The 24,989-nt window shown below is 41.4% G+C and overlaps 4 protein-coding genes across 4 annotated transcripts; 3 read left to right on the top strand and 1 right to left on the bottom strand.

Moving 5' to 3' along the window:
• Positions 1-602: 602 nt before the first annotated feature.
• LOC115049563 (serine/threonine-protein phosphatase 2A catalytic subunit alpha isoform-like) lies at positions 603-3,888 on the bottom strand. Its single transcript, XM_029511870.1, has 7 exons — positions 3,528-3,888; positions 2,897-3,106; positions 2,635-2,808; positions 2,445-2,534; positions 2,092-2,253; positions 1,404-1,522; positions 603-1,274 (listed from the first exon to the last, which is right to left on the bottom strand). The coding sequence occupies exons 1-7, from the start codon at positions 3,627-3,629 to the stop codon at positions 1,202-1,204; spliced, it is 930 nt and encodes a 309-aa protein (XP_029367730.1). The 5' UTR covers positions 3,630-3,888; the 3' UTR covers positions 603-1,201.
• Positions 3,889-4,532: 644 nt separating this feature from the next.
• atp5po (ATP synthase peripheral stalk subunit OSCP) lies at positions 4,533-7,333 on the top strand. The gene is made up of 7 exons (XM_029512707.1): positions 4,533-4,565; positions 4,850-4,900; positions 5,004-5,114; positions 5,386-5,515; positions 6,634-6,746; positions 6,890-6,976; positions 7,072-7,333. Exons 1-7 carry the CDS (start codon positions 4,539-4,541, stop codon positions 7,180-7,182), a joined length of 630 nt encoding a protein of 209 aa, XP_029368567.1. The 5' UTR covers positions 4,533-4,538; the 3' UTR covers positions 7,183-7,333.
• A 311-nt stretch (positions 7,334-7,644) lies between these two features.
• On the top strand, positions 7,645-9,501 carry LOC115050118 (UPF0461 protein C5orf24 homolog). Its single transcript, XM_029512856.1, has 2 exons — positions 7,645-7,858; positions 8,040-9,501. The coding sequence occupies exon 2, from the start codon at positions 8,043-8,045 to the stop codon at positions 8,709-8,711; it is 669 nt and encodes a 222-aa protein (XP_029368716.1). The 5' UTR covers positions 7,645-7,858; positions 8,040-8,042; the 3' UTR covers positions 8,712-9,501.
• A 1,051-nt stretch (positions 9,502-10,552) lies between these two features.
• nsd1a (nuclear receptor binding SET domain protein 1a) lies at positions 10,553-23,858 on the top strand. The gene is made up of 23 exons (XM_029512773.1): positions 10,553-10,901; positions 11,496-12,358; positions 12,826-12,967; positions 13,097-13,269; positions 13,356-15,168; positions 15,256-15,380; positions 15,933-16,149; positions 16,352-16,455; positions 16,542-16,601; positions 16,701-16,922; positions 17,012-17,104; positions 17,200-17,323; positions 17,445-17,645; positions 18,542-18,721; positions 19,433-19,589; positions 19,670-19,875; positions 19,985-20,097; positions 20,202-20,471; positions 20,788-20,904; positions 21,025-21,166; positions 21,289-21,395; positions 21,535-21,739; positions 22,235-23,858. The coding sequence occupies exons 2-23, from the start codon at positions 11,513-11,515 to the stop codon at positions 23,104-23,106; spliced, it is 6,489 nt and encodes a 2,162-aa protein (XP_029368633.1). The 5' UTR covers positions 10,553-10,901; positions 11,496-11,512; the 3' UTR covers positions 23,107-23,858.
• The last annotated feature ends 1,131 nt before the right edge of the window (positions 23,859-24,989 follow it).

Raw genomic sequence — 24,989 nt, 5'->3', positions numbered from 1 at the left:
CTCTTTGATAGATCATTACAATCTTTGAATAACATCCGAGGCGACAAAATAAGCGTCACTTCACTTTTTCCTTTCAATAGACGCTTTTATTTTCACCAGCGAACTGGTCACTACTTCCGGTCCTGAACTGACATTTTCGCAGAGTTAAATCAGTAAATCATTAATAACTGGCTAAACTTTGCAGGACACACACATGCAAAGCCAGACATACCGCTTAAATATAAGACCTAATAGGTGTTAGAAAAAACATGCCAGAGGTTAATATAAAACAACAAATAAAACTAAAATAAAAGCAAAATGTGTTGCCTGGTCGGCTTAGAGTGGCTTTCAAATGTCATGGAATATGTGATAAAACTATAATTAATAGTTTTAAACCTGCAAACTCAAAATAAAGCCGATAGAACGATACTGATAATCTTATCTGAGTTGCTCATCGGCTGTTTCGATAATGTTTCCATCTAGTGGCGATTACTGAGAGCTGTTACATGTAATGCCACACAGTGTAGCCAGAAAAAAAAGGACAAAGCAACTTCAGTCTTTATTTTGTGTATCTGTGGCTGCAAAGCATGACGTTATTTCTTTTTGTCACTGACATTTATATCAATAGTTCCTGCTTAAATGAATTACATTGATTCTCATCAGAGACAGCAGAGCAGAAAGAGAGCTAGTTACACTCCACAGGGTATAAAAACAAACATAGTCTGTCAGTGCCATGTGATAAAAATCAAATATAAAAGTGCAAAGAGACCATCATTTCTGACATCTAACCCTATCAGCTTACATCACAAAATAAAACTGTTGCGCTTCAAATACAAAAAGAAACAAGTTCACATTATATTTACTGCAACCTTTGATTTGAGGCCATGCCAAGTGAAAGATGCAGCTTAAATACCGTATATATCAACACACTCTGGTCATCATTAACACTCTAACACAAACATTACGTACATTTAGTCATTATTCTCAGCATTGGTTCGTTTTCCTGACAAACCAGCAGGTATTGTGATTGTAATGTTCAGAGTAGCAATCATTTCGAGCAATAAAAACATCATGCACAGAGAGGAAAAAGTTGAAAGGAGGTGGGTCTTTCACTAGATGTGATAGTTTCCTTTTCATTGTGATTATGGCACACATTTTTTTGGTCCATGGTATAATGAATTCTTCTTTTGTCAAGCCTCTGTTGCCATCCTCACCTGTCATCTTACAGGAAATAATCTGGAGTGCGCCGCGTCACATGGGGCTCTCCTCTGCGTGGTGCAGGATCAAACTGTAGGCTTAAAGAGGAAGAAGAGGACTTACTTACTTTTGAGAATTTATGCGGGTACTAGTTATTTAAAGGAAATGCCAAAAGGTCATACAAACAGGAACATTTTTATTCAAATAATAAAAACACTTGTACTTACAAGGAGTATTTCAATGTGTCATCAAGTTCCATGATTGCTGCCTGATTTCCACAACGATAACAATAGTTTGGTGCGCTGAAGATTGTCACTACATTGCGGTCGTGGCACCAATTATAACCCTGGAGAGAGATTATGTGTATGTTAACTGCTTTCATTTCACTGTGTGTATTCTCATGAGTGAATCAGCTCTGTCTCCATGGGAAAAAAAATATTTACATTCACCAGATATACTACCAGTCAAACATTTTTGAACATCCCCATTTTTCTAGTTTTATTTATATTGTATGCAGAAAGTAACCTTAAATGGGAGAGGTCAATTGAAAACTGCCAAACTACAAAACCTGCAAAATGCACAGTCCCCAGACTTTAGCCCCATGAGGCTGTTTTGGATGAAAAAGGAGAATGTAACAGCAAAACGAACTTCAAGAGTAATTCACCTGTGAGAACTTTTGCAATGTTGCTGGACTAAACTTTCCAAACATTGCTTTAGTTTCAGTTGTTGAGAGAACATAATGTTTCTTTGGCTGCTGAGTAAGTCACTTGTTTTTATTAAATTAGGTAGTTAGTTTATAAAATTAGAGATATCCTATCTTTTGTCTGCTGGAGGCTTCAATTTCAGCAAACATTAAAATGTGTACATTTCAGTAATGTATTCTACTGACTGCTAGCATACACAATAATACAGTACCTCCATCACCAGCTGGTGTGCTCTTGATACCAAAGTTAGGCCATTTGCATGATTGAAAGTCTCCGAGATGTCCTGTCCAAAGGTGTAACCAGCACCACGAGGGGAAATGCCCCAACCTCCACGGTCATCTGGGTCCGACCATAACAAGTCACACATGGGACCCTGATACAGGAGGGAAACGCAGGTGCTGTTGAGTCCATTGACCATGCACACATTTGTAATTGATCTGTAGAAAAATCAAACTTTTCCAGAAATCAAGATGACATATTCAGATGCTATTGTTTAATTTAATCCCAAAGCTTCTCTATGCACTGAAATAAAATGACCACTTTGGACATTACAATTGAATTTACCTCATGAGGAACCTCCTGCAAGCGATCCAGCGCTCTGATGTGTTCCAGTGTGTCTATTGAAGGGGACAATCCTCCATGGAGACAGAAAATCTGCAAGAATAAGTATATACGTAAATACACTGAAGGTACAGTCTCTGGATCCGTACCATTTATACATCATGGGAGGCATATGAAGACACAACATTCTCACCTGGTTATCTACTAGTGCAGTGAGGGGCAGATAGTCAAATAGATCTGTGAAGTACTTCCAAACATTGGCATTTCCATATTTCCTCAAGCACTCGTCGTAGAAGCCGTACACTTGTGTGATCTGTCTGCTCTCATGGTTCCCTCTCAGAATTGTGATTCTTTCACGAAACCTTACCTAGATTTTTTTTAGAAATAAGATTCAACACTGGATGCCAACTTTACCAAAAAAAAAAGAAAAGAAAAGTTTTTTGTTTTTTTTTTACCTTCAGAGAAACGAGGAGTGTGACTGTCTCCACAGAGTAATAGCCTCTGTCAACATAATCGCCCATGAAGAGGTAGTTGGTGTCTGGAGACTTCCCTCCTATCTTAAAAAGCTCCATGAGGTCATGAAACTGACCGTGGACATCTCCACAGACTGTCACTGGACACCTAACCTCCTGCACATTGGACTCCTTCGTCAGGATCTCCTTGGCCTGAAGAGAAGCAGCAGGAAAACACAGTATGATGGTGATGAATAGGAAACAGACAGTGGTGCAGAGTAGGCGTGTAGGGTGGGTATGTGTCTTAAGCAGAGAAACCATTCATTTTTATCAAAGCGGAATCAGAATAATTCAGGTCGCTGTGGTGCCGCCGGTGCGCCCCGGTGATGGAGAGGCACCGGGAGTGGGCGTAGCTACTGAAAACATGTCCAGGCGTCCCCTCCATCTTCTTGCAGAGCGGGCTCCTTCAGCGGCGTGCTGCGTGCAGCTGCAGCCAAATGGTGCTCTCCAAAGCAAGGCCACATGCATTTGCTGACGTTAGTCCTGTCAATACTTTTACAAAACGGCACGATGCATCAGCCAAGGCTGCAAAGCCGAAGACGGGTACCAATAGCTCCTCCTGCGCAAACCTTACCTTTTCGCACAGCACTTTGACCTGATTCTCGGTGAGCTGTTTGCACTCATTCAGCTGTTCGATCCATCCGTCCAACTCCTTGGTGAATGACTTGTCGTCCATGCCGGATTCGCTGTCAGCTAAAGAGCCGAGCAGCTTTGAAACTGTTCAGAAAAAGCCTGCGGTGGTTCGGTTTGGCTGGCCCGGCTCCGTCCTGGCGGGTTCCCTGGTGCGGGTGTGATCTCCGCAAAAAAAGCAATGCGTCACCTGTCCCGCGTCCCTGCAGCTTTGTGGGGGGACAGAGTAATTTAGTTCACATGATACGCTAATGACTGACCTCTCCTGGCTAACTATTGTGATAAAATCGATGGAATATGTGAGAGGTGGGAGACCCAGCCCAGCCCGCTGTCATCCAAACCGAGGCTGAGCACCAAATCACACGTACGTCATCGCATCCCCGGTCTGCACGGTGGATGTGTGGAGGCAGATGACGACTGGATTTAATTTTAGTTGACTATGTTATCCGATTTTACTTTTGCCTGCTGTTATCGTACAGTTTAAAGTAAAAAAAATGTTTAAAAATGCAGCAACGTCGTTGAAATAACCGAGATGAACTAATCACATGCATTTAAGCGGTAAATACTCAGATAATATATATAATAGGAACAAAAAAAAAAAAAATCCCCAACATTGTCAACGTTAGACCATGGTTGATAGCTGCTATCAAACAACCTGGCTCGGGTGTTGTGGCCACTGTAATGTCACTGTCACTTGTTTGGGTTTATGTGACTACTCTGTGTTTAGTGTTTTCTGTGACTTTACTGATGTTTGCCTGACTTTATTTATTCCTATTTCTGATCGTTGTGTTTTTTCTTTTACGACACTAAACCTAATACCTCGTGAGATTTTATTTTGGCATTTACAACCTTTCACAAGGCGCTACCAGAAAACTACATTACCCATAGATGCGCGTAAACGTATCATGTGCACATGCGCAGTCGGTCGTTCTACTCTGGACAGCTGTAGGAGAAAATGGCAGCACACATGCTAGGACAGCAGGTAAGACATTCAATGATTTTGGTTTTCTATAACTATCCTACAACTTCTTATGGAAAACTGTCTGGCGTAAAAATATGTCTTGAGTGTTATATTCTCTCCTATGGTAGGGAAATAATGTTAAATGTCCCAAAGAATTCAGACGAGGCATTGCACTTGAATGACTGCTAACTTGTTAGCATGCTAGCTAGTTGGCTTTAACGTAAAATTATACAAAGCGTGCCAAAGGTTAAAACATTAAACTTTTATTTTCTCGCTGTTGACACCATACAACTTTTCATTTTTAGGTCCGCCAGTTCAGCACGTCTGTGATCAGACCTGCAGCAAAACTGGTCAAGGTAAATAATGTCAAACTACACGCAGCGTTACCGCTTGTCTGCAGACGGCTTCATGCTTGTTATATGGTATCAGCTAACCAGGCCTGTATTTATTTTCTTCCAGCCTCCCATCCAGGTGTATGGTGTAGAGGGCCGTTATGCCACTGCTCTGTTCTCAGCTGCCAGTAAGCAGAGCAAGCTGGACCAAGTGGAGCAGGAGTTGGGTAAACTGTCTGTAAGTCAAAAATGATCCTAAATTGCATGAATGACTTCAGTGGCTTATGAAAGTAGTGGGCTCCTCGATATTTCATTGCAAAGTGATTTTAATATTATTCTCATATGCATTTCAGCACTCAATGCTCTTGCAATGTATTTTTATTTGTGGGTACTGAAGATCTTGATAACGGTGTCAAGTTGTGGCAATAAATGTAACATCCATCCAATTTATACCTCTCCTTCTCTGCTCTAACTCAATCATCCTCTGTTGTGCTCATTCTGTTTTTCAGACCATGATCAAGGACCCCAAGATTTCCAGTATCGTAATGAATCCTCATGTGAAACGCAACATCAAGTTGAAGACATTCACTGATGCCCTCACAAAGGCTAAGGTTTCACCCATTACCACCAACCTCATCAGTGAGTGGGGATAAGTGGGCCCCATTGCTATTCAATGAATTACACAAGAGTTTGTCTGTATGTGATTACAGTGTTCATGCATTTCATAATTAAAATGAAAAGTCTGGTTACTCAGGTCAGTATAGTTTAGGCATTCCCTACCAAAATTTATAAACACTAAGTGGTAAATAACAGGAGTGATAGTACACAAACATGATAAAACACAACCTTTCACTTTGAATTAAAAGTAGAATCGTCAACATAGACGCATTCACATTTAACCTATTTGGTTTTCTCCAAAGTTATGTGATACTTGTATCACAATTAATACATTAAAATTAATCATTTTTTAATACAATAAGTTCTCTCACCTCAGACATTTTTTACAGTTGGTCTTAAATTGAAATTCAATGGAATTTTTATTGTAATGGTGCAAACATTTTCTCTGGCCTCTCATGAGAACTGGATAGACTTTCTTGTGTTCCTTTGACATGGACAAGAAATTATCAGATGAAAAGACTATACTTGGCAACAGAATTACTTTACTTATGAACAAAACAAGAAAACAAAGTGATAACTAAAACTTAAGTAAAATCTGACATTTTTGCCAACAAATAAAAACTAGACAATGCCAATGAGAGCAGCTTTTGGCATCATTTTTTTTGGGGGGGGGGTTCGAACTCTTTACCTTTGGGGTAGTTAACAGCAGTTATTCTCTGTAAAAATATCTTTGTGGCCATAAATACAAAAAATTGGTCCTAAGAGACAAGCAGACATCCATTTTTTTTGGTTGCTGCATTTGACTTCAAGATGAAAATATGACTAAAACTAAATGCCATTTTCATTCAGATTAAAAATGGCGAATGAAGATGAGATGAACTGCTTGGCTACACAAATTCACTAATTCATATTAGTGAGAAGGCAGCAATTTTATAGAAAAATTAAAACATTCTCAAGTACAAGTGTCATATTCAACTCTGGTCCTGTCTGCTCAGGAGTACAGCGTTAATATTGCTCATAACATGAAGTTTAGAGATGTTCCAAAATTTGACCTTCAACATAAAATATAGATGTATGAAATATTACAATATTAATGCTGTACAATTTATAATCTCTGTTCAATGTGTATTTTTTTGCAGAAGTTTTGGCTGACAATGGTCGCCTTACTCTAACTGGTGACGTTATCACTGCTTTTGGTAAGATGATGAGTGCTCATCGTGGAGAAGTAATCTGCTCAGTCACTACTGCACAGGTATGAAATGTAGTGATACAACAATTTATGCCTATATTTTCTGAATTTCCCTACAGTTAAAAAAGATTAATAAAACATAAACAGCTCTCATTATGCATCAGTCACTGGGTACAGTCATGCAAACAATAATTTTTCCATTTCAGCCATTGGATGAAGCTAATCTTGCTGACCTGAAAGTGGCTCTTAAGGGCTTTCTCCAGAAAGGTGAAACAATCAAGCTTGAAACAAAGGTACTGTGTAAATAGATTTGAAACATGTAATTTTAGTGAATTAATCAGTGTGATTTTAAGTGTTCATTAATTTCCCCTCTGTCACCTCTTCACAGTCGGATCCTTCAATTCTTGGTGGCATGATTGTCAGTATCGGCGACAAGTATGTGGACATGTCCACCAAAACAAAGATTCAGAAGCTGACCAAGCTCATGAGGGAAACTTAAGTCCCGTGGACTTAGTTTTGGAAAAGATTGGAGATAACCATTGGAGGAAATGCTGATAAATGTATATTGCTACCTGTTTTAGCACTGCAATTGCTCCATAAATCCAGTGTATGTGCTTAAGTTCATATGGATGTTAATAAAACCTACAAAAATGAAAAATGGTCTGTCATTGTTATGAGACATGCATTCCTTTCTATGATCTTCAGTGAGTAATAATGATGTGGAGACGTTGGGGTTTTTGTTTTTATAAGTATAATTGTAAGTTGTACACAATGAAGTACTTGTGTAACTTTTAGAGTTAAATCTGACGTCTGAGCCGACCTACCTTCTGCTGTTGAGACTAATGTCGCTTTTGAGCCACATTGTGACACTAATCTACGTTTCCTGGAAGACTTACTGCGCATGCGTGGTCAGCGCATCCTGTTTTTTTTTTTTCCTTTTTTTAAATTTTTTTTTTTCCAGGCGAAAATGGCTGCCTCTCTCATCTAAACCTCTGCATAAACGATCAAATCAACATAAAAAGGCACCAGAAATCGCGTTGCCTCTGCAGGACAGCACTGATGGGTGTCCCGGCCTAGTTTGTACTGCGCCTTCATGAAGATTAAGCTGCCAGAGAAGGAAAATGTATGCAACTCGAAATTAACCCTTCCCAGCCCAACGTCCACCAACAAATGAGGTACGAACAAATCGTTTTACAGTTTGCATTTGACAATGATCATGAGTAGTGTTTCCGTCCAATGCCTGTTTACTCCCACAAAATGTTGTTTTTAAAAATGCTCCTTTGGATTTCAGTTAGTCGGGGGAAACGTGTACTTTTAGTTCTTCTATCTAATGTTTGTTTTTCTGCACTCCAACAGAAAATGATGCATCAAGTGACCAGTAGCAGTAATGACTATTGTATGAGTGGGCTGGCAGAGGACTGCCATCCACCCAGCCACTTTGATTTGTGTAGCACCCAGTCCAACAAATTCTACCCCTCTCCAACAAACCCTGGTTTGCAGCTGTCTCTTGCCGACATAGCCCCTTTGCCACAGGGCATGCACAAAGCCATATCATGCCAAATGCAAGACACCCAGAACGACTTCCATACTCAGACAGTGCGAATCAGGGGCAATGAAGCTGCAGGGCCCGATAGCACCAAGAAGAAGAAGGGCATAGCAAAGTCAGGGCGGAGAGGGAGACCATCAGGGACCACAAAGTCTGCTGGTTACCGTACAAGTACCGGACGTCCACTTGGAACAACTAAAGCAGCTGGGTTCAAAACAAGCCCAGGGAGGCCCCTTGGTACCACCAAAGCAGCAGGATATAAGGTTAGTCCCGGCAGACCTCCTGGCAGCATCAAGAGTCTAGCTCGGCTCAAGAAGCTGGAGTTAGGTTGTGACAGCAGCAAGAAACTTGACTTTAGCAACTGCAGTGTTCCCAAGAAACTGGACTTCACTGGCTGTGATATCCCTCAATTACCGTACACCATGATGGAGAAAAGAGACCTCTGTGAGCAAAATAGCAAAGTGGATGAAACTGGTGAATAGTTAAATTAGCCTGAAAAGTTTTTTGGGTGCCTCCAGTAAGAGGACCCGAGGAAAACATTGCTCTAAAGTGTTTCAACTGTGTCATTCAGAAATCGTTCTGAGTTTTCACTGTAAAGTTATTGAAATTGTCTTCACCCTCATAATAAACGACTGAATCAGAAGTATGTAATTGCAGTGTGGAAGAGATGCATGCATTTGAATTAATCACACCAATCAGTATAGGCAAAAAATGTATGCAGTTTGTGATTCCAAGCTCACTGGAGACTGGATCTTTTTTCCCCTCAAGCATTTTGTTCCTGAGTTCTTACACGTTTTCTTACTCTGCTTTAACATTTCTATGACCAGCTTCTTGTGATATTTTATACATTTATAAAATTGCATTTTAGTTTAACCAGCCTATGAAAGCAGCTTTGTTCCCTTACCATATATATGTGTTGATGTGTAATTGTCATTTCTGTGTGCTGTCCTCAATATGTTCTTTATTTTGATGTTACCCTAACTCATGACTAACATGGAGTCACTGCAGAACATTTTGATTAGCTTGAACAATGCATCGTATCCATTTGAACACAGTATTTGTTACTTTGTGAATCTAGTTTTGATTATGTATTGTATTGCCTGTTTTTGTCGCTAAACTCACTTGTTTAGCACTTCCAGACTTACATGTATGTTGTTATGCTGTTAATTAGGGAAAAAGATTACTAATAAAGCAGAAAAAATGCCGTGTGGAATATATAATAAATTGCTAATGTGATGTATGTCAAACCACAATAAAAGAACGAAAATGTCTTTTTCACATTAGTTCTCTTTTAAATCGAGGTCGTGTAATTCTCACAGCAGACACCAGGGGGCTCACGTCCCAAGACAATAGTATTCACCTTGAAATAACACCTTTATTTGCCTCCTGCTTAACTAAATTGTGGCGGGTTGACACACGGTCTTACTTTAAAAAGTGATTCCGACTCCACGTGAAAGCAGACTTGGTTAAAGGGTCTGATAACACTCGTTTTTATGTAGACGCCGTGCAGATGATCTATTTGGGGTGGGTGAATAAGTTTCTTCTCGAAGCTGCTCTGGTCTTTCTACTGTACCATTCACCTCATGGGTTTGAGAAATGAACCCCATAGAGATTTGAGCCAACAACCCCGACAGTTTAAACAAAATCAGCACAGAGGTAAGCGCCTCTGCTGTCAAGTCGGCATGTAACTGCATGGGCTTTGTTTGATCATGACGGACTGGCCCGCTGCAGCGAGCCCATTGTGCGCTTTGCGTTTGCGCGTATATTTATTATCAAGGTTACACAATACGGGCACCAAACACTTATTAATGTGAGCCGGAAGACAAGTTCTGATGTTTTTTGAACGGGAGCAGTGGCCCAGTTGTTCTTCACGTTTCCTTCAGTGTGTCCGTCCCTTTGCTCGGCGCCTGGCGGCCTGTTTCCTCATGTCAGAGATCTCTGTGGAGGCAACATGGCGCACGGAGTTGGGTTTGACCGCACAGGCCGTGAGGCTGTTTGCGCAGGGCAATCATTTTGTTTTCACCATCTCTCCCGTCGCCAGTCTGGATCAGCCAGTGCACATTAACTCACAGGCAGCGGGCCAGCCGCACACAAATGCGCCACATAAGAAAAAAAAAATCTAACTAACAAGCATGTTATTCAGTCATCTGTGATTATTGCGTTAAATATATATGGTCACGTACCAGTGGGCATTAGAAACTTCACCTGCGCGTGCACGCGCGCGCCCGTGTGCGCGTGTGCTCGCAGGGTGAGTGTCACGGCCCTCTGCAGACGGGGGGTTGGGTAGCAGTGCCGATTGGTTGCTGCTCACCAACACAGTCGGTCTGGGCTTGTTTTAACATTAACCGGGGGCACTTCGACAGCAGGCAAAAATCATGTAGTAAATAAGCCGCTGCGGCTGTTCGGGGATCTGTGGTGGCACATTGAATTTCGCTGCTGTGTTCTGTTGCAGCGTGATGGAGATTTACTTGTTATTTTGTATTTGAGGTGACAGTTTTTGGAGGCCGCCGCTGATGAGGCGATGAAGTGCAGAGAATGAGAGCGGTGCCTTGGCCTGCTAGTGCTGCTGCAGCTGGGATTGTGCAGATCCGCTTTCACAAACCGAGAAAAACACTCGTGTGCCACACTGTTACACATCCATTGTTGGTTTCACGGTGACCGACCTCCAAATGGTGAGTTTTTTGTCTTTTTCCACGTGTTGATAGTGTTGTGAACTTAGTGCTGATCAGCCCTTTTTTTTGTGAGTCCATAGTAGCTTCCTATGTCGGTGTGTGGTTGTAGCTTGTTTGTGTGAGCCACTCACTGTGTTTCTGTGATGGCTCAGTGTCACTGCCTCTCTTACAGCCTCTCCGCTGATCCATTCACTGTAGTCGTCAGCCATTGCTATGACCCACAACCAGAAGACAAAGCGGCTTGATTTTCTGATAGTTTGTGAATGAGATATGAGCCGAGCGGGCCAGCGGTTGTGTTCACTGTTTTGTCTTGTGCTGTCCGACCGGCCTCAGTATGGAGGCCATGCAGTGTGTGTGTTTGTGTGTGTGTGTATGTGATCGCACAGTCCATTGCTGGTAGGCTCCCTCACAGGTTTCTGTCGGACTGGATATGTTTGGATATGTCTATTTCCGCAATGTTTTTTTGCCTTTTTTTTTAATGCGAATGTCACCATGGTTTTTTGTATTAGACGACACATATTACTCAATGGATCATAGTTCACGAGAAACTTACACGGAGCATTCATGCTAACCTGCCTCTTGTTTATTTTCCAGGACATGGCCATGACAACATGAATCAGTCATACAGACAGGCTGTTAGGGGCTCAACGTTTGGCACCAGCCAGCCAGAGCTGAGGCCCCGCAATGGCCTTGTTAGCACTTCCTATGGAAACCAATGTGGTATTGTAAGGCGCGTCTCAGACCAACCATCAACTGTACAACTGCCCACCTCCAGCCTCAAACAGCCCCCTTTACTGGGGTACAATCAGCCTGACCGAACTCGCTGCTACAGCCCGCTGAGGAGGCTGCAGGACCTTAACACTGTGGTCAGCAGGCCCAGCCTGGAGAGGGACCTCCATCCTCGGAACCTCTTGCAGTGTGCAAGTCCAATCAGTGACGATGATGAGTTTGAAGCACCGTCGGTCCAGCTGCCTCTTTCTCCGAGCAATGATGACATGGAGCCTTTTGAGACTATGCAGGACATAAACAGAAATGGCTTCTCACCCCAAAGTTCTGACAGCTTGGAGCACTGCTCTCCCATCCCAAATGACTATCTGCATTTTGGGTCCACGCTGTTTGACAGCAGTGACATTAAGGAGGAGGATGACGATGGGGAGCACAACAGTAGCGACGAACTGACGCCTTTTCACGACACCCAAAAGTTGGGTCAAATCCGAACTGTTACTGACAGTAAAACCACACGCGATGCAGGGTTGGACAGAAGAACATATAAACCTACTGTCTTAAATTTGATGTCCAAAACTATATCTGAACTCAACCCCACACTAAGCCCTAGTGCACTTCCAGAAATCACAATGAGGGACGGGTGGAGTTTGGGTGAGGAATCAGACAGTGATGCTGAACTTCCCTCCTCTGTTGACCCTGGACTTATTTCACCAACCAACACCAACTCTAATGTGAGTCTGAAGCATTTGAGATACTTCGTAAAGTTTATCTTGTTTGTTTAGTAACACGCAGGAAGTGTATGAGTGCCTATGCATAAAAGTAATAAATGTAATTTTACCTTGTAAAGACTTGTTAAGTGACACTAATATGAGTTAATCACCTGTTTATAAAAGACATTAAACCATGACCAAAAAATAAAAATAATTTATTAAATTAATTAAATTATTTATTGACTAACACACAGTCAGTTAAACGGACAAAAAGCACTTAGTTCTTACACAAGAGGCCATGCAGGTTGCTAACAGTAATATATTAATGCATTATGCTTGGAAAATTTAATAATGCAAAATGTTATCAAAATTTGTTACTCGTAATGTGAGTTAAATCATGACAGGAATTTATTCATTCTAAATATACAATATAAAGTGCTGTGGTTGAAGTTGTCAGATGTTAACCTTAATTGTATTGTCCTGGTCAGTCCAACAGCCCCAAGAAAAAGCCTCTTCCCACAGTAAAATACTTGGAAGGAGACTTGGTTTGGGCAAAGTTCAACAGACGACCCTGGTGGCCCTGTCAAGTTACCTGTGATCCAGACCAGGGGACCCACACTAAGATGAAAGGTGAGATTTGATTTGCATATGGATTTTATGATTAAATGTGACCTTTGCCTTAGAGGTCAACATCAACCACTGTAAGGCAGTTGTGTTTCAGTTAGAGCATAAGTTGTCAATTGTTCTGTTTTGTCTCAGTTCCCAGTCCCCGTCACTGTCGGATGTACTTCCTGGAGACAATAGGAGAAATTGTAGAATGTGCCTGGGTCCAAGGTAACGCCATTCTTCCTTTTGAAGGAGGCCATCAATTTGAAAACTTACCCGTGCTCAGACGGCGGGGGAAGCAGAAGGAGAAAGATTACAAATACACGGTAACTAACTAATAAAAAAATATATATTAAATAAAGTCTATACTTATTGTAAACCTTATCTTGAATGTTAATTTTGTTCTTGGCAGATACCCAAAAGTTTATTGACTTCATGGAAAATCAGTGTAGCAGAAGCTGAGTATCTGCTCAGCGGTCGACAAAGGAACACTGAAGGTCTACTTTCAATGTCCATCAATGGAGAGGAGCGTGTACCTGGTCCGATCCCGCCTGAAAAGCCACGACAGGCCGGCTCTGTGGACTCTGACCGAACCCAATCATCAAATATAACCCCCAATGAAAATGAACACCACCTCATAAAAAACTCTACTCTTCAATCCAATAAGAGCAAAGCTTGCAAGAAGAAAAAGAAATGTTTGTCAGATATATTTGGTCATATAGTTGGTGGATCAAAGGAATCACCTGGTGCCATAACCGTAATGGACAATTTTTGTTCGAAAACATCTGCACTAAAGGAAGAGCCAACAGACTCCCCTTATGCTGATCTGGATTCTGTTCCAATGCTGCATCGTCCCAAACGGACTGCAATGTCTCCGATACAGGATGTTGACAGGCTGGTCAGAAAAGAGCAGGTTCCCACAAAAACTAAAACAAAGTTTACTGAAAAGACAAAGCAATGCAGAAACTCCTGTGATAGCATTTTAACAAATAAAGTGACAACTAAAGAAACAAATCAACAGAATTTGGAACTGTTGAGCAGTTCAACTGAAAAGCACTCGATCAACCTTCCTGCCAGCAGTCGTCTGATGACGAGGGCTCTGAAAGCAGAGGAGGAGACAGATCTCAAAGATGTATTGGCCTCAAGCCAAACGGCAACAAGTACTCATAATGACAATTATATTAATAATGTACCAACACCCATCCAAGGTGAAATGTCTCCTAACTGGGAATCACTCAACAATACATCTTTTTCTGCTGACCCCAGCTCTCCAAAAAGACGTGCAAGGAAGCCTGATAAGAAACTTGTTCGTAATGGCTCCTTAATCAAGTGTGCAGGCTCCAGCGTCACCGCTCAACATCCTGTTACGATCAAAACTGAAAATACTGTCCAGGATCTTTCGTGTTCTTCATCCCCATCCAGTTCACCAATGGATGCTTTTCAGGATGTCAAGGAAGTAATGTTTAAATCTCTCACAAAAGAGAACATTGACTCTGAGCTTGCTGCATTTCGGCCTGATTCCAATTATAAATTCAGTACCTTTTTGATGCTGCTGAAAGACATGCATGATATTAGAGAAAAAGAAGGTAACCCCCTGACTCTCCCACCGTCACCAGACCTGATCAAAGAGGAACCTCAGGTCATCCCCACTGCCACAGGAAGTGACCACCACAAGGGTTCTTATGATAGTTTCACCAAAGGGATCAAAACAGAAAATGGCCAAATGAGGAAATCCATGACACCCAGCAACACAACGGTGAAAACAAAGACTAGGACTAAAGCTCTAATGACAGCTGACACCTACCACTGTGAAGTTTTTCCCGTTCATGCTAGGTCTGGGAGCGCAGACAAGCAAAGGAGAAAACAAAGACTTCCTGCCAAACTTAAACTCAGCATTCCTGGGCTTTCTTCAGACCTGGCTGACATGGCTTATGGCAGGGAGTTTGTTAGTGGCCATGCTGACCTAGCTCATCCTGCATCTAGTCCTCCTATTGCTGCTGATCCCTTGGCCAACTACCTCATCAAGAACTCAGAATCCCCAGTGGCTCCAAAGAAGCGCTGGCAGGTGGTTGAGGCGGCTGTTGGGAAAAAAGCAGAGGGTATGAGTGGGGCGCCTGCTGAGATGAACGGGTCGTACGTCACAAGGCCATCACTGGATCTTGGTCAGGGAGTTGAGAGGCAGACAGAGAGGGACTTCCACTTACTAGAGACAAGTATCACAGCTGGTAAGGCATAAACTGCCGCTGTCAAGTTTGTCCGCCGTGATGGCAAAGTGACTAACAAAGTGTTATGTATGTTGTGTGTTTATACAGGGCATGCAGAGAACAAACGTCTCCGGAAGCCAACTAAAAGGCTGCTGGAGTCAACCGAGGAGTATGAACAAATATTTGCTCCAAAGAAGAAATCAAAGAAACACACCTCAGAATCTTCAAAAATGGTAAAAAGTTTGTTTCTGTCTTAGTTTACGTTCAATAAAAATAGAAATAACCTAATTTCTGAAGTTATTTAATGTAACATTTAATTTAACATTTAATGTTGTACCAAAATTTTCACACTTAATTCTCCAATGGTCTGTATTTCAGAAAAACATTCAGGCCGCTGTGTCCTACCAGCCTGTGACGCCTCAATGTCACCTTAAATAATAAATGTGCAGTCCAGAGTGTGCTATGTGTTTTGTTGTTTTGAGTTTTTATTGTGTACAAGTTGTTATGATTGAAGACTGTTTTATAACACTTTTTTAAAGGAACACAGTCTTGTGTTCTAAAATGTATTTTGGGGGGGGATAATTTCACATCACAGTCATTTTATCCTGATTATGTCTGAACAAATTGGTTTATCATCCCATGATATAATCGCTAGGTTATCAAGATTATCATTGGAGAAACAAATCTGGTAGACTTCCACCAGATTTCTGAAATATCACTGGAACATGTTCTTAATTTGAAAATGCATATTTGATGTGCTGTGTTTGTATGTTTGCACACTGCAGACATCAGGGATGACAGCACTCCATGATCTCAGTACCACACCAGGATCTGTTACCTCAGCCTCATCCTCTGTAGAGCCAACCGAGACTCTGTCCGAGCCTGAACAGAGCCCATCACAGGATGAGCTTTCTCCTCAAGAATCCTCAGTATTCTCAGCTACAACACAACCCCCCTTCGAAACAGAAATAACAGATGAAACTGATCTACCTCCTAAATCTGGTAATGAAATTCAAGAGTATCTTTTTACTGAATGTCACAATTAACTTGGAGCTTACAGTCATACAGCATGTTCCAAAACAGAGTGGTGGTGTTTGGAATATTGACTAGTTCTTATCACATAATAAGAATTTGTCTCTGAAATACTATGAAACTTTTAGACCTAAAAAAAAATGCATTATTCAACTATTTTTCTTCCCTGTAGATACAGGGTTATTAATCCAAGAGAGAAAGAGGCCAAGGAAGCTGTCACACAAGGTGCTGGAATGTCCCATAGAAGAAATGTCTGTCGCTCCCATAAAAAAAAGGGTGTGTTATTACTGAGATGACATTATTTGTGTGTCTATGTAATACAAGTGACATATATGGTATAATTTGTTCTGTTTGCTTTTTAGGAACTAAAGCGACAGAGTGTAGTTACCGCTGAGGTGAAGGTCTTAGTCAAGAAAACTCAGGTAGCAAAATCTCTGCCTAATCTCGTATCCCACCAAAAAATATAATATTGAAATCAGTGGAGGGTATTTAATTGTCCTCAACAACCTCACATTGCACAGGTTGGAACTGTGAAGAAAGAGAAGCCTATGCCCAGCACATCCTCTACTCCTTCTGTTGCCCCTCAGCACTCAGAGAGCCAAAATGTTGCCAGTGGTGTGATCCCTAACAGGTCCCCCAGCCCCCGGGGATCCATGACCCCCAATCAAGACACGGAGACTGAGACCTTAAGCACTGAGGAAAGACAGAATGTACACACTTCAACAGTAATGCCCAAACCTGAGGTGTGCATGTGGTCATTCATTCAAAAGGGACAAATGTGTAGTCCTCCATCCATAAACATGGCTAACACTAGCTCTCTCAATCTCCACAGGTACAGTCTGTTAGTTTGAATGAAAGCCTTTCTACCCATGTGGATATAAAAGGTAAAATTGGAGCAACGTCTTTAAAGGAGAATGTTTGTCAGGTGAGATAACCTATGGGACTGTACATATATATTTTTAACCGTCCTTGGCTCGCTTTTGGACACAGCATATGGTATTTTATTTTGTATTTTTGCAGGTATGTGAGAGGACTGGGGACCTGTTGGTTTGTGAGGGCCACTGTTATGGAGCCTTTCACCCGCAATGTATCGGCCTGTCAGTGGTTCCGAAGGGAAAATTCCTCTGTCGGGAATGCAACACCGGTGAGTATGATGTCATCGTCACGACGCGGGCGTTAGCGCCAATCTTTAACCTGATTATACAATAAAATACAAAAATGTATTTTTGAGGTTAAAAATTCTTATATCTTTGCGTTTCCTCCAGGTGTCCACACATGCTTTGTATGTAAGAAGTCTGGAAATGGGGTAAAGCGCTGCATGATACCGCTGTGTGGGAAATTCTACCATATCGACTGTATATTGGCTTACTCTGCAACCCAGCCGCACAACAAAGGCTTCCGCTGCTCCCTGCATGTATGTCTGTCCTGCCACATCACCAACCCTCTCAACGTCTGCAGCTCTAAGGGTAAGCGCCATTCTGCTTGTCGATTATATGACATTTACATTTTATAAATGGTCCCACTGATTTTGAATGTGTTGACTTCTTAAACACAGTCAAGTCACTGTCATTATTCATAGAACAGTGAATATAGTGCACTGAAGTCTCCTTATTAGAGATTAAACTACAACCATCGCCAATTCTCTACCTACTCAGCAACAATGTATAGATGCGTTTAATGTTTTAATATTTCATTTCAGCCATCGCCACCATCTTGTATTATTTAGTACAAAATGAATCTGTGTTTTTAACTAAACTGCAGACCTGCAATCAGAATGTAAGTCTTAAGTAATCACGACGTAAATTTAAAATTTTTGTTCAGAGATTCCCTATAAATCTTTATTTGCATCACTTTTAGCTTAAATAAAAATTATCCACCTATTCTATGAATGCCATTTACTTAATAATGTCAGGCCTCTTTAGAAACAAAGCCAGAAGTCTGAGATGCTGTGTGCACACTAGCGATGGACAGTGATTTTCAATGAATTGTTTACTCAAGAACTTTTAAAAAATCAAAAAGATGCTGAGTATTGCAACTCCTCTCCATTTAAAAAAAAAAACAAAAAAAAAACAGTTGAACAGCTTCCCACTTTCTCTGTATGTCGTGCCATATGTGCAATGTATGGAGTGCAGGCGATCATCAGTTAAAAGTATACTTGTAGTCATTATAATTTATAGTCTCTCTTTCTTTGGTTTTGTGTACTGTCTTCCGTTAATACTGTACCATTTAATCAATAATCAATTTGTGGCAATCAAGTTGGATGGTAACGTGACCTTTGGAGTAAAAGTGCATATATAATGCATTAAACGGCCTGAGAGCACAGTGTAACGTCAGTCTTCGCTCCTTTGTGTTTTTGCACTAGGACGTCTGGCTCGGTGCGTACGCTGCCCTGTGGCTTATCATGCCAACGATAACTGCATGGCAGCAGGCAGCTTGGTGCTTGCAAACAACAGTTTCCTCTGTCCGAATCACTTTACTCCACGCAAAGGCTGCAAGAACCATGAACACATCAATGTTAGTTGGTGCTTCGTCTGCTCTGAAGGCAAGTATGGTTTTTTTTTATGCTAACTTCTAATCTGCCATCAAAATGATTTTTGCTAAGCGCTCAAGTGTGAAACTGCTAAGTGAAATGACCTGATCACACTGTTGCAAACTGTTCGGGGGGGAAAAAAACTTTTCAGATCAGTGTTTTCCATTTTAATAGCATCCGGTAACTTACATACTCCTACTTAGAAGTTCTAATTATTCATGTAAAACAGTCTTGATTTTTATAGCTGATCTCCACACTAATCTGAATCTTTAATGCAGGACCTTGAATGGCCATAGTCCCCCAAATTCATCTGTCAAGACTTTCACAAATGCTGGAGTTGAGCAGTGTTTACTAACATTGATGTTATAAAGTGTGGTAGCTGCAGCTGTTCTACTTTATATCAATGTTTCTTAATGGTCTGCATTGTGTATCCACAAGATCATCAACTCATCGGGAGACAAGTGATGGAAGTTAATTATCCCTCAGAAAATCTGATGTTTCACATATTGTAATTCAAAAGCCTTTGGCTACATTAACTGAAGAAATGAAATCTGCACCTCATTTAGTCTCTGGTAATCCACAATGGCCAATTTTCCTTGGTTTTTGACATTTTGTAGATGAGGAAAAAATTTAATTGCCACGAAAAAAATAAAAATGTACAAAACTAAATGAATTTGTTGTCATTGCCCTTATCGGTGTGTTATTGTGTTGTCATTTTTAAAGGGGGCAGTCTGTTGTGCTGTGAGGCCTGTCCCGCTGCTTTCCATAGGGAATGTTTGAATATGGACATGCCTCAGGGCAGCTGGTTCTGCAATGACTGCAAGGCTGGAAAGAAGCCTCATATCAAGGACATTCTGTGGGTCAAATGGGGACGTTACAGGTAAGGTTTAACATCACCTTCACATATACACAGTGGCCCTAAGCATATTTGCACTTATGAAACCTGACCTTACCCTTTAGGTGGTGGCCTGCAGAAGTCTGTCTGGCCAAAGATGTTCCAACTAACATATTGAGAATGAAGCATGAGGTGGGGGAGTTTCCAGTGCAGTTCTTCGGCTCAAAAGATTTTGTGTGGACGTACCAGGCCAGAGTCTTCCCATACATGGAGGGTGACACTCACAACATTGAGAAAATGGGGAAGGGTGCTGATGCAGTGTACAAAAAGGGTATGCGTGTACATTAACTGATGTAAAATACACTTTTAGGCATCTCTATTCAATTTACCTCAATTGTATGCTTCAGTAGACTGAGTAAAGATGATCTTTGTCGTCATAGCCCTGACTGAGGCAGCAGAGAGGTTTAGAGAGCTCCAGGCAGAGAAGGAAATGAGACAGCTTCAGGAGGACAGAAAGAATGATAAGAAACCGCCTCCATACAGGCACATTAGGGTAAGGCATGTCGCCAGATACGCATCTGTGCCCATCTAGACTGGCCGAAGACCATTTCATAGAGATGTACTGTAAAAATCCCACTCTTGTTGCTGTCTCTTAAGGTAAATCGGCCAATTGGGAAGGTGCAGATCATCACAGCTGACCTATCAGAGATCCCACGTTGCAACTGCAAGGCCTCTGATGAGAATCCCTGCAGCATTGACTCAGAGTGCATTAACCGCATGCTGATGTACGAGTGCCACCCTCAGGTTTGTGCTGCAGGGGAGCGATGTCAGAACCAAGCCTTCACAAAGCGCCAGTACACAGCTGTGGAAATTTACAGGACGCTGTCCTGTGGTTGGGGTTTACGTGGTGTGTCGGACATCAAGAAGGTAGGTTGAAAAGAAGAAAAAAAAACCAAACAAACAAAGTTTTTTTAATTGTAACTTCTAAAGACATTGTAATTTTACGGCTGCCAAACGATTAAAATTATTAATTGTGTTTCATTTTGTGGGAGCAAAAAAAAAAAAAAAAAAAACTCATGAAAGAAAGCAATATTCAAATACTCAATAGGTTTATTTATAGAGAAAAGGGGGTGTCCAGATTTAGACATATATATTAAAAAAAAAAAAAAAATCTGGATTAACACATTAAATTTGACAATTATGATGATTATTCTTTTCATTTTTTTACCCTTTCAATTGTCAGGGAGCATTTGTCAGTGAATATGTGGGAGAGGTAATAGATGAAGAAGAATGTCGAGCCAGGATCAGACATGCCCAGGAGAATGACATCTGCAACTTCTACATGCTTACACTGGACAAGGTGAATCTGAGCTAAATACCTGCTGACACAATCACAGTATATTGCCAAATTTAGAAACCCAGTTGAAAGTGAAAACGTAGATCAGATGTTTTGTGCAAACCTACAATTTTTAAATTGCAGGACCGGATCATTGATGCCGGGCCCAAAGGGAACCAGGCCCGCTTCATGAACCACAGTTGCCAGCCAAACTGTGAGACCCAGAAGTGGACTGTGAACGGAGACACCAGGGTGGGACTGTTTGCTCTACAAGATATCCCAAAAGGTTTGATGGACAACTCAGATTGGTTGTTTTTGTACTTCATAGGATTAACAATACAGATGTATTTTTTTCCCCTCTCATTTACAATCTACACAATATAGCGCTAACCCTGTTGTGTCCTTTAGGTGTGGAGCTGACATTCAACTATAACCTTGAATGTCGTGGAAATGGGAAAACTGTCTGTAAATGTGGAGCACCCAATTGCAGTGGCTTCCTTGGTGTCCGGCCAAAGGTAAATGTACACATTTTCATCAGCTTTATTGCTTCAGCAGCGTTTATTATAAGCCTTTCGATGATCTTCTAACCGTCCTTACCTACATTTCGAACTTAAAAGAAGGGCTGTTTTGAGAAACTTTCTCTCTCTTATTTAGAATCAGCCGCCAGCAGAGAAACTGAAACTGAAGGAAGGAAAAAGAAAGGTCCCCATGAAGAAGAAGACGAAGCAAGAAGTGACCAAGGAAAGAGAAGATGAATGTTTCAGCTGTGGTGATGGGGGACAGATTGTATCCTGTAAGAAGCCGGGCTGCCCAAAGGTCTATCATGCTGACTGTCTCAACTTGGCCAAGAGGCCTGCAGGCAAGTAAAGCTGGAGACCTGTTCCTCTAATGGTTGTAAAAATTGCTTTTAACAAAAATCACATTACTAAAGATGTTCTACTACGTCAATCTGTATTTCAATCATATTTTATCATGACTTTCACCTTTATGTCTGATGTTTGGGTTGTCTTTTTATTTGCATAGTAGTAATATGGACAAATTTGTTAGGGCAAAATTTAATAACCAGCAAAATGTTAAGTGACTCTTTTATGTTGAATCATGGCAAAATAACGAGATCTACAAAACACTCTCATTGATCATCTGCTGCTAACATAAAATTCTACCAGCTGAACAGCCAGTTTAAGATTTTTTGAAAAGCCATTTTAATCAGAACTCTGAAAACTTTATAAGATTCTGCAACTGTTATAATTTTTGGGTAAAACCAGTTTGTGCCTTTTTAACCTAAACCCACAATATATTGTGTGTATATTGTGATATACTGCGTGTTGAGCAATGACACTAGTCTCATCCTCAGGTCGGTGGGAGTGTCCGTGGCACCAGTGTGACATCTGTGGAAAAGAGGCAGCATCATTCTGCGAGATGTGTCCAAGCTCTTACTGTAAGGAGCATCGTGAAGGCATGCTCTTCATTTCCAAGTTAGATGGCAAATTGTCCTGCAGTGAACATGACCCATGTGGGCCAGAGCCTTTGGAGCCAGGAGAAATCCGTGAATACAGGGACACCACGACCTCTGTGAGGCCCGTGGCCATGGCAGTAATGGTCCCTTCCTCACTGGTCCCGGACTCCAGAAGAACCAGTTCTTCGGCTGCCACCATCTCTTCCCCTGCTGGTCAGGCTGCACTGGGCAGGCAGGAGCCTCCTCCCCGTCTCTACATCAACACAAAGACTGCTACTTCAAGCTTCATCCCCTCCAGCAGATCTTACCTCACAGACAGGACTGAGGGGAAAGTATTTTCCACTTCTACCTCCTTCAAAGATGAGAGAGAGGATGGTGAAGTGGAGGATGGGGAGGTGTGTGGGTTAGACGTAGAAGAGGTAGAAGACGATGATGATGAGGATGTAGAAGAGGATGAAATTGAGGAGATGGCGATAGTGGAGGATGAAGAGGAGGAGCCACTGTATGGTGGTGACCTGCTGGAAGAAGAGGAGGGGGACAATGACGAGGACGACGATGATGAAGACGACGACGATGACGATGATGACGACGACGATGATGACGATGATGATGATGATGATGACGACGACGACAATGACGACAACGATGATGATGAAGGAGAGGTGGTGTATGACACCTCGGGTGACTATGTGGATGAAGATGCTGATGATGGAGAAGTGGAAGGAGCGGGTTTGGAGGAATGGGGAAGAGTGGAGGATGATGATAAATAACTTGGTCCATCCATTCCTTTAGATATTCTCAATAAAAACTCCCAATAGACAAAAGAAAGAAAGAGTTTCATATTTTGGTACCTACTTGAATGCAACACTGCCTTCACTTTGGTACTGCATTGCCTTCTCATCTACTGCTGGACTGACAGTGGGGATGTGTACTGGTGCTAAGGCCGGAGGACGGATACAGTCCATCTCTTTATACTTCTGTCAATATGTTTATTTGTGTCTGGTGCTGTTATTCTCTTTTGTTCTGTTTTCTCATACTTGTTTACATTTTGGCCTTTTTTAAATGTTCGGAATATAAGAAAAAGTTGAGAAGTTTCAGCTGACCAAACTGTCACCATAAGGGCATCTTATGTTGTTGTTACTGTCTTGTCGTACTTGTCTTTCTAATTACAGGAATGATAAATAAAAGTAGTGTTCTCACTGGTCCATGTTACAGTTAGGCACAACAATATCTGCTTGGTACTTGGTAGAATGCAAAAATAAACCCACTGGAGTCATCAAGGTTGAAATTATTCTTGCCAAGTAAAAAACAAAAACAACACTGTTCTTTTTTTTATTGAATCAAAGTTTCTATCAAATCATCTTTTTTTCTCAGACATGTAGGTCAGAGCTCAGGTTCAGAAACACAGGCGATTAAAATAACTTGCACAGCCAAATTATGCATCACAAATCGGTTTTATGTTCATTATTGCTGTTTCAGTGCTGTAATTTAACAAAATTACAATAAAAAGTACTTATTCCCATGGTAACATGGCATCCAGCATTTCCTTCTCATTATGCTCACATAACCAAATCTTTTTAGAATCGGAGCAAAGCTAGATTGAAGCTACCTGTGACTGCCATGTTTTGTAAGTGTGGGTGTTCGATAAGTCAGCAATGTTCATCATTAAAGGGAAGGGGGGATAAGTTTTGGTACTAGTGAGTTCTGTAACCTGTTAAATAATTGTTCCACACAGGTTGAGTTGGAAAACTTAGCTTTTTCCCATTAAGTATAGCTGATAACCAGCAGTGAACTGAGGGTTATATCTGCAGTCTATTTTCAAACAGCATTTTGTTTAACAAGACATGGTCTGAAAGCAGGAAAGTAAAATAAAACCTTTTTGATAGGCATGTGCTTTAGTTATGTGCTTGATGTCATCAAGGCCCTAAAACACGATTAAATCAAACTTTATTCTGTATCACTTAATTTCAACAAAAAATGTCAAAGTTTTATTTTGATGAAGGGACACTCATTCAAAACAAGGCCTTAGGAGCAGGTAAAAGACACACTGGCGATGTCGTCCTTAGGTGGAGCATTTACAGTTGTGGGGCCGATCAGTATGTTTGTGCCCCCCAGTGGCGGGGGGGGGGTTAAAAACGTCTTTTTGCCACATATTCTCTGTGTAGGAATGGCTGATTCGTTCTCGACTCATAAAATAGGGTCTGCGGGTCTGAGTCTCCGGTTTGCTTGTCACATGACCGCTGCACATTCTCAGTGAACTGGTTTATTCACGAGTCAAAATAGGGTCTTCGGGATTGAGTCTCTCGTTCACTTGTCTCATGGCTGCTGTGCATTCTCAGTGTAGAAATGAGTGATTCGTTTGCGGTTCATACCCACGGGTCTTCGGGTCTTTCGTTCATTGTTCACGTGGTTACAGCAGTAACATGACCGCTGTTATTACAGGTCTTCAGTGAGCAGGTAGGCTAAAGTGAACAGCCATCACAGAAAGATGGAATCATTTTTAATGGCAGGTGGAGCGCTCTCCTACCAGAAAATTAAATGAGTCATTTCAACTTTAGGCTTTGGCCCAAAAGGGTGCTCAATAGTTTAACAAAAGCAAACTTGTGTATTATATGCCAAGTGAAGCAAACCTTGTTGTTCTTCAGAGTTTGAA

This window comes from Echeneis naucrates, chromosome 10, assembly GCF_900963305.1.
Source record: "Echeneis naucrates chromosome 10, fEcheNa1.1, whole genome shotgun sequence".
NCBI lineage: Eukaryota > Metazoa > Chordata > Actinopteri > Carangiformes > Echeneidae > Echeneis > Echeneis naucrates.
This window is presented reverse-complemented; position numbering and strand designations above follow the sequence as displayed.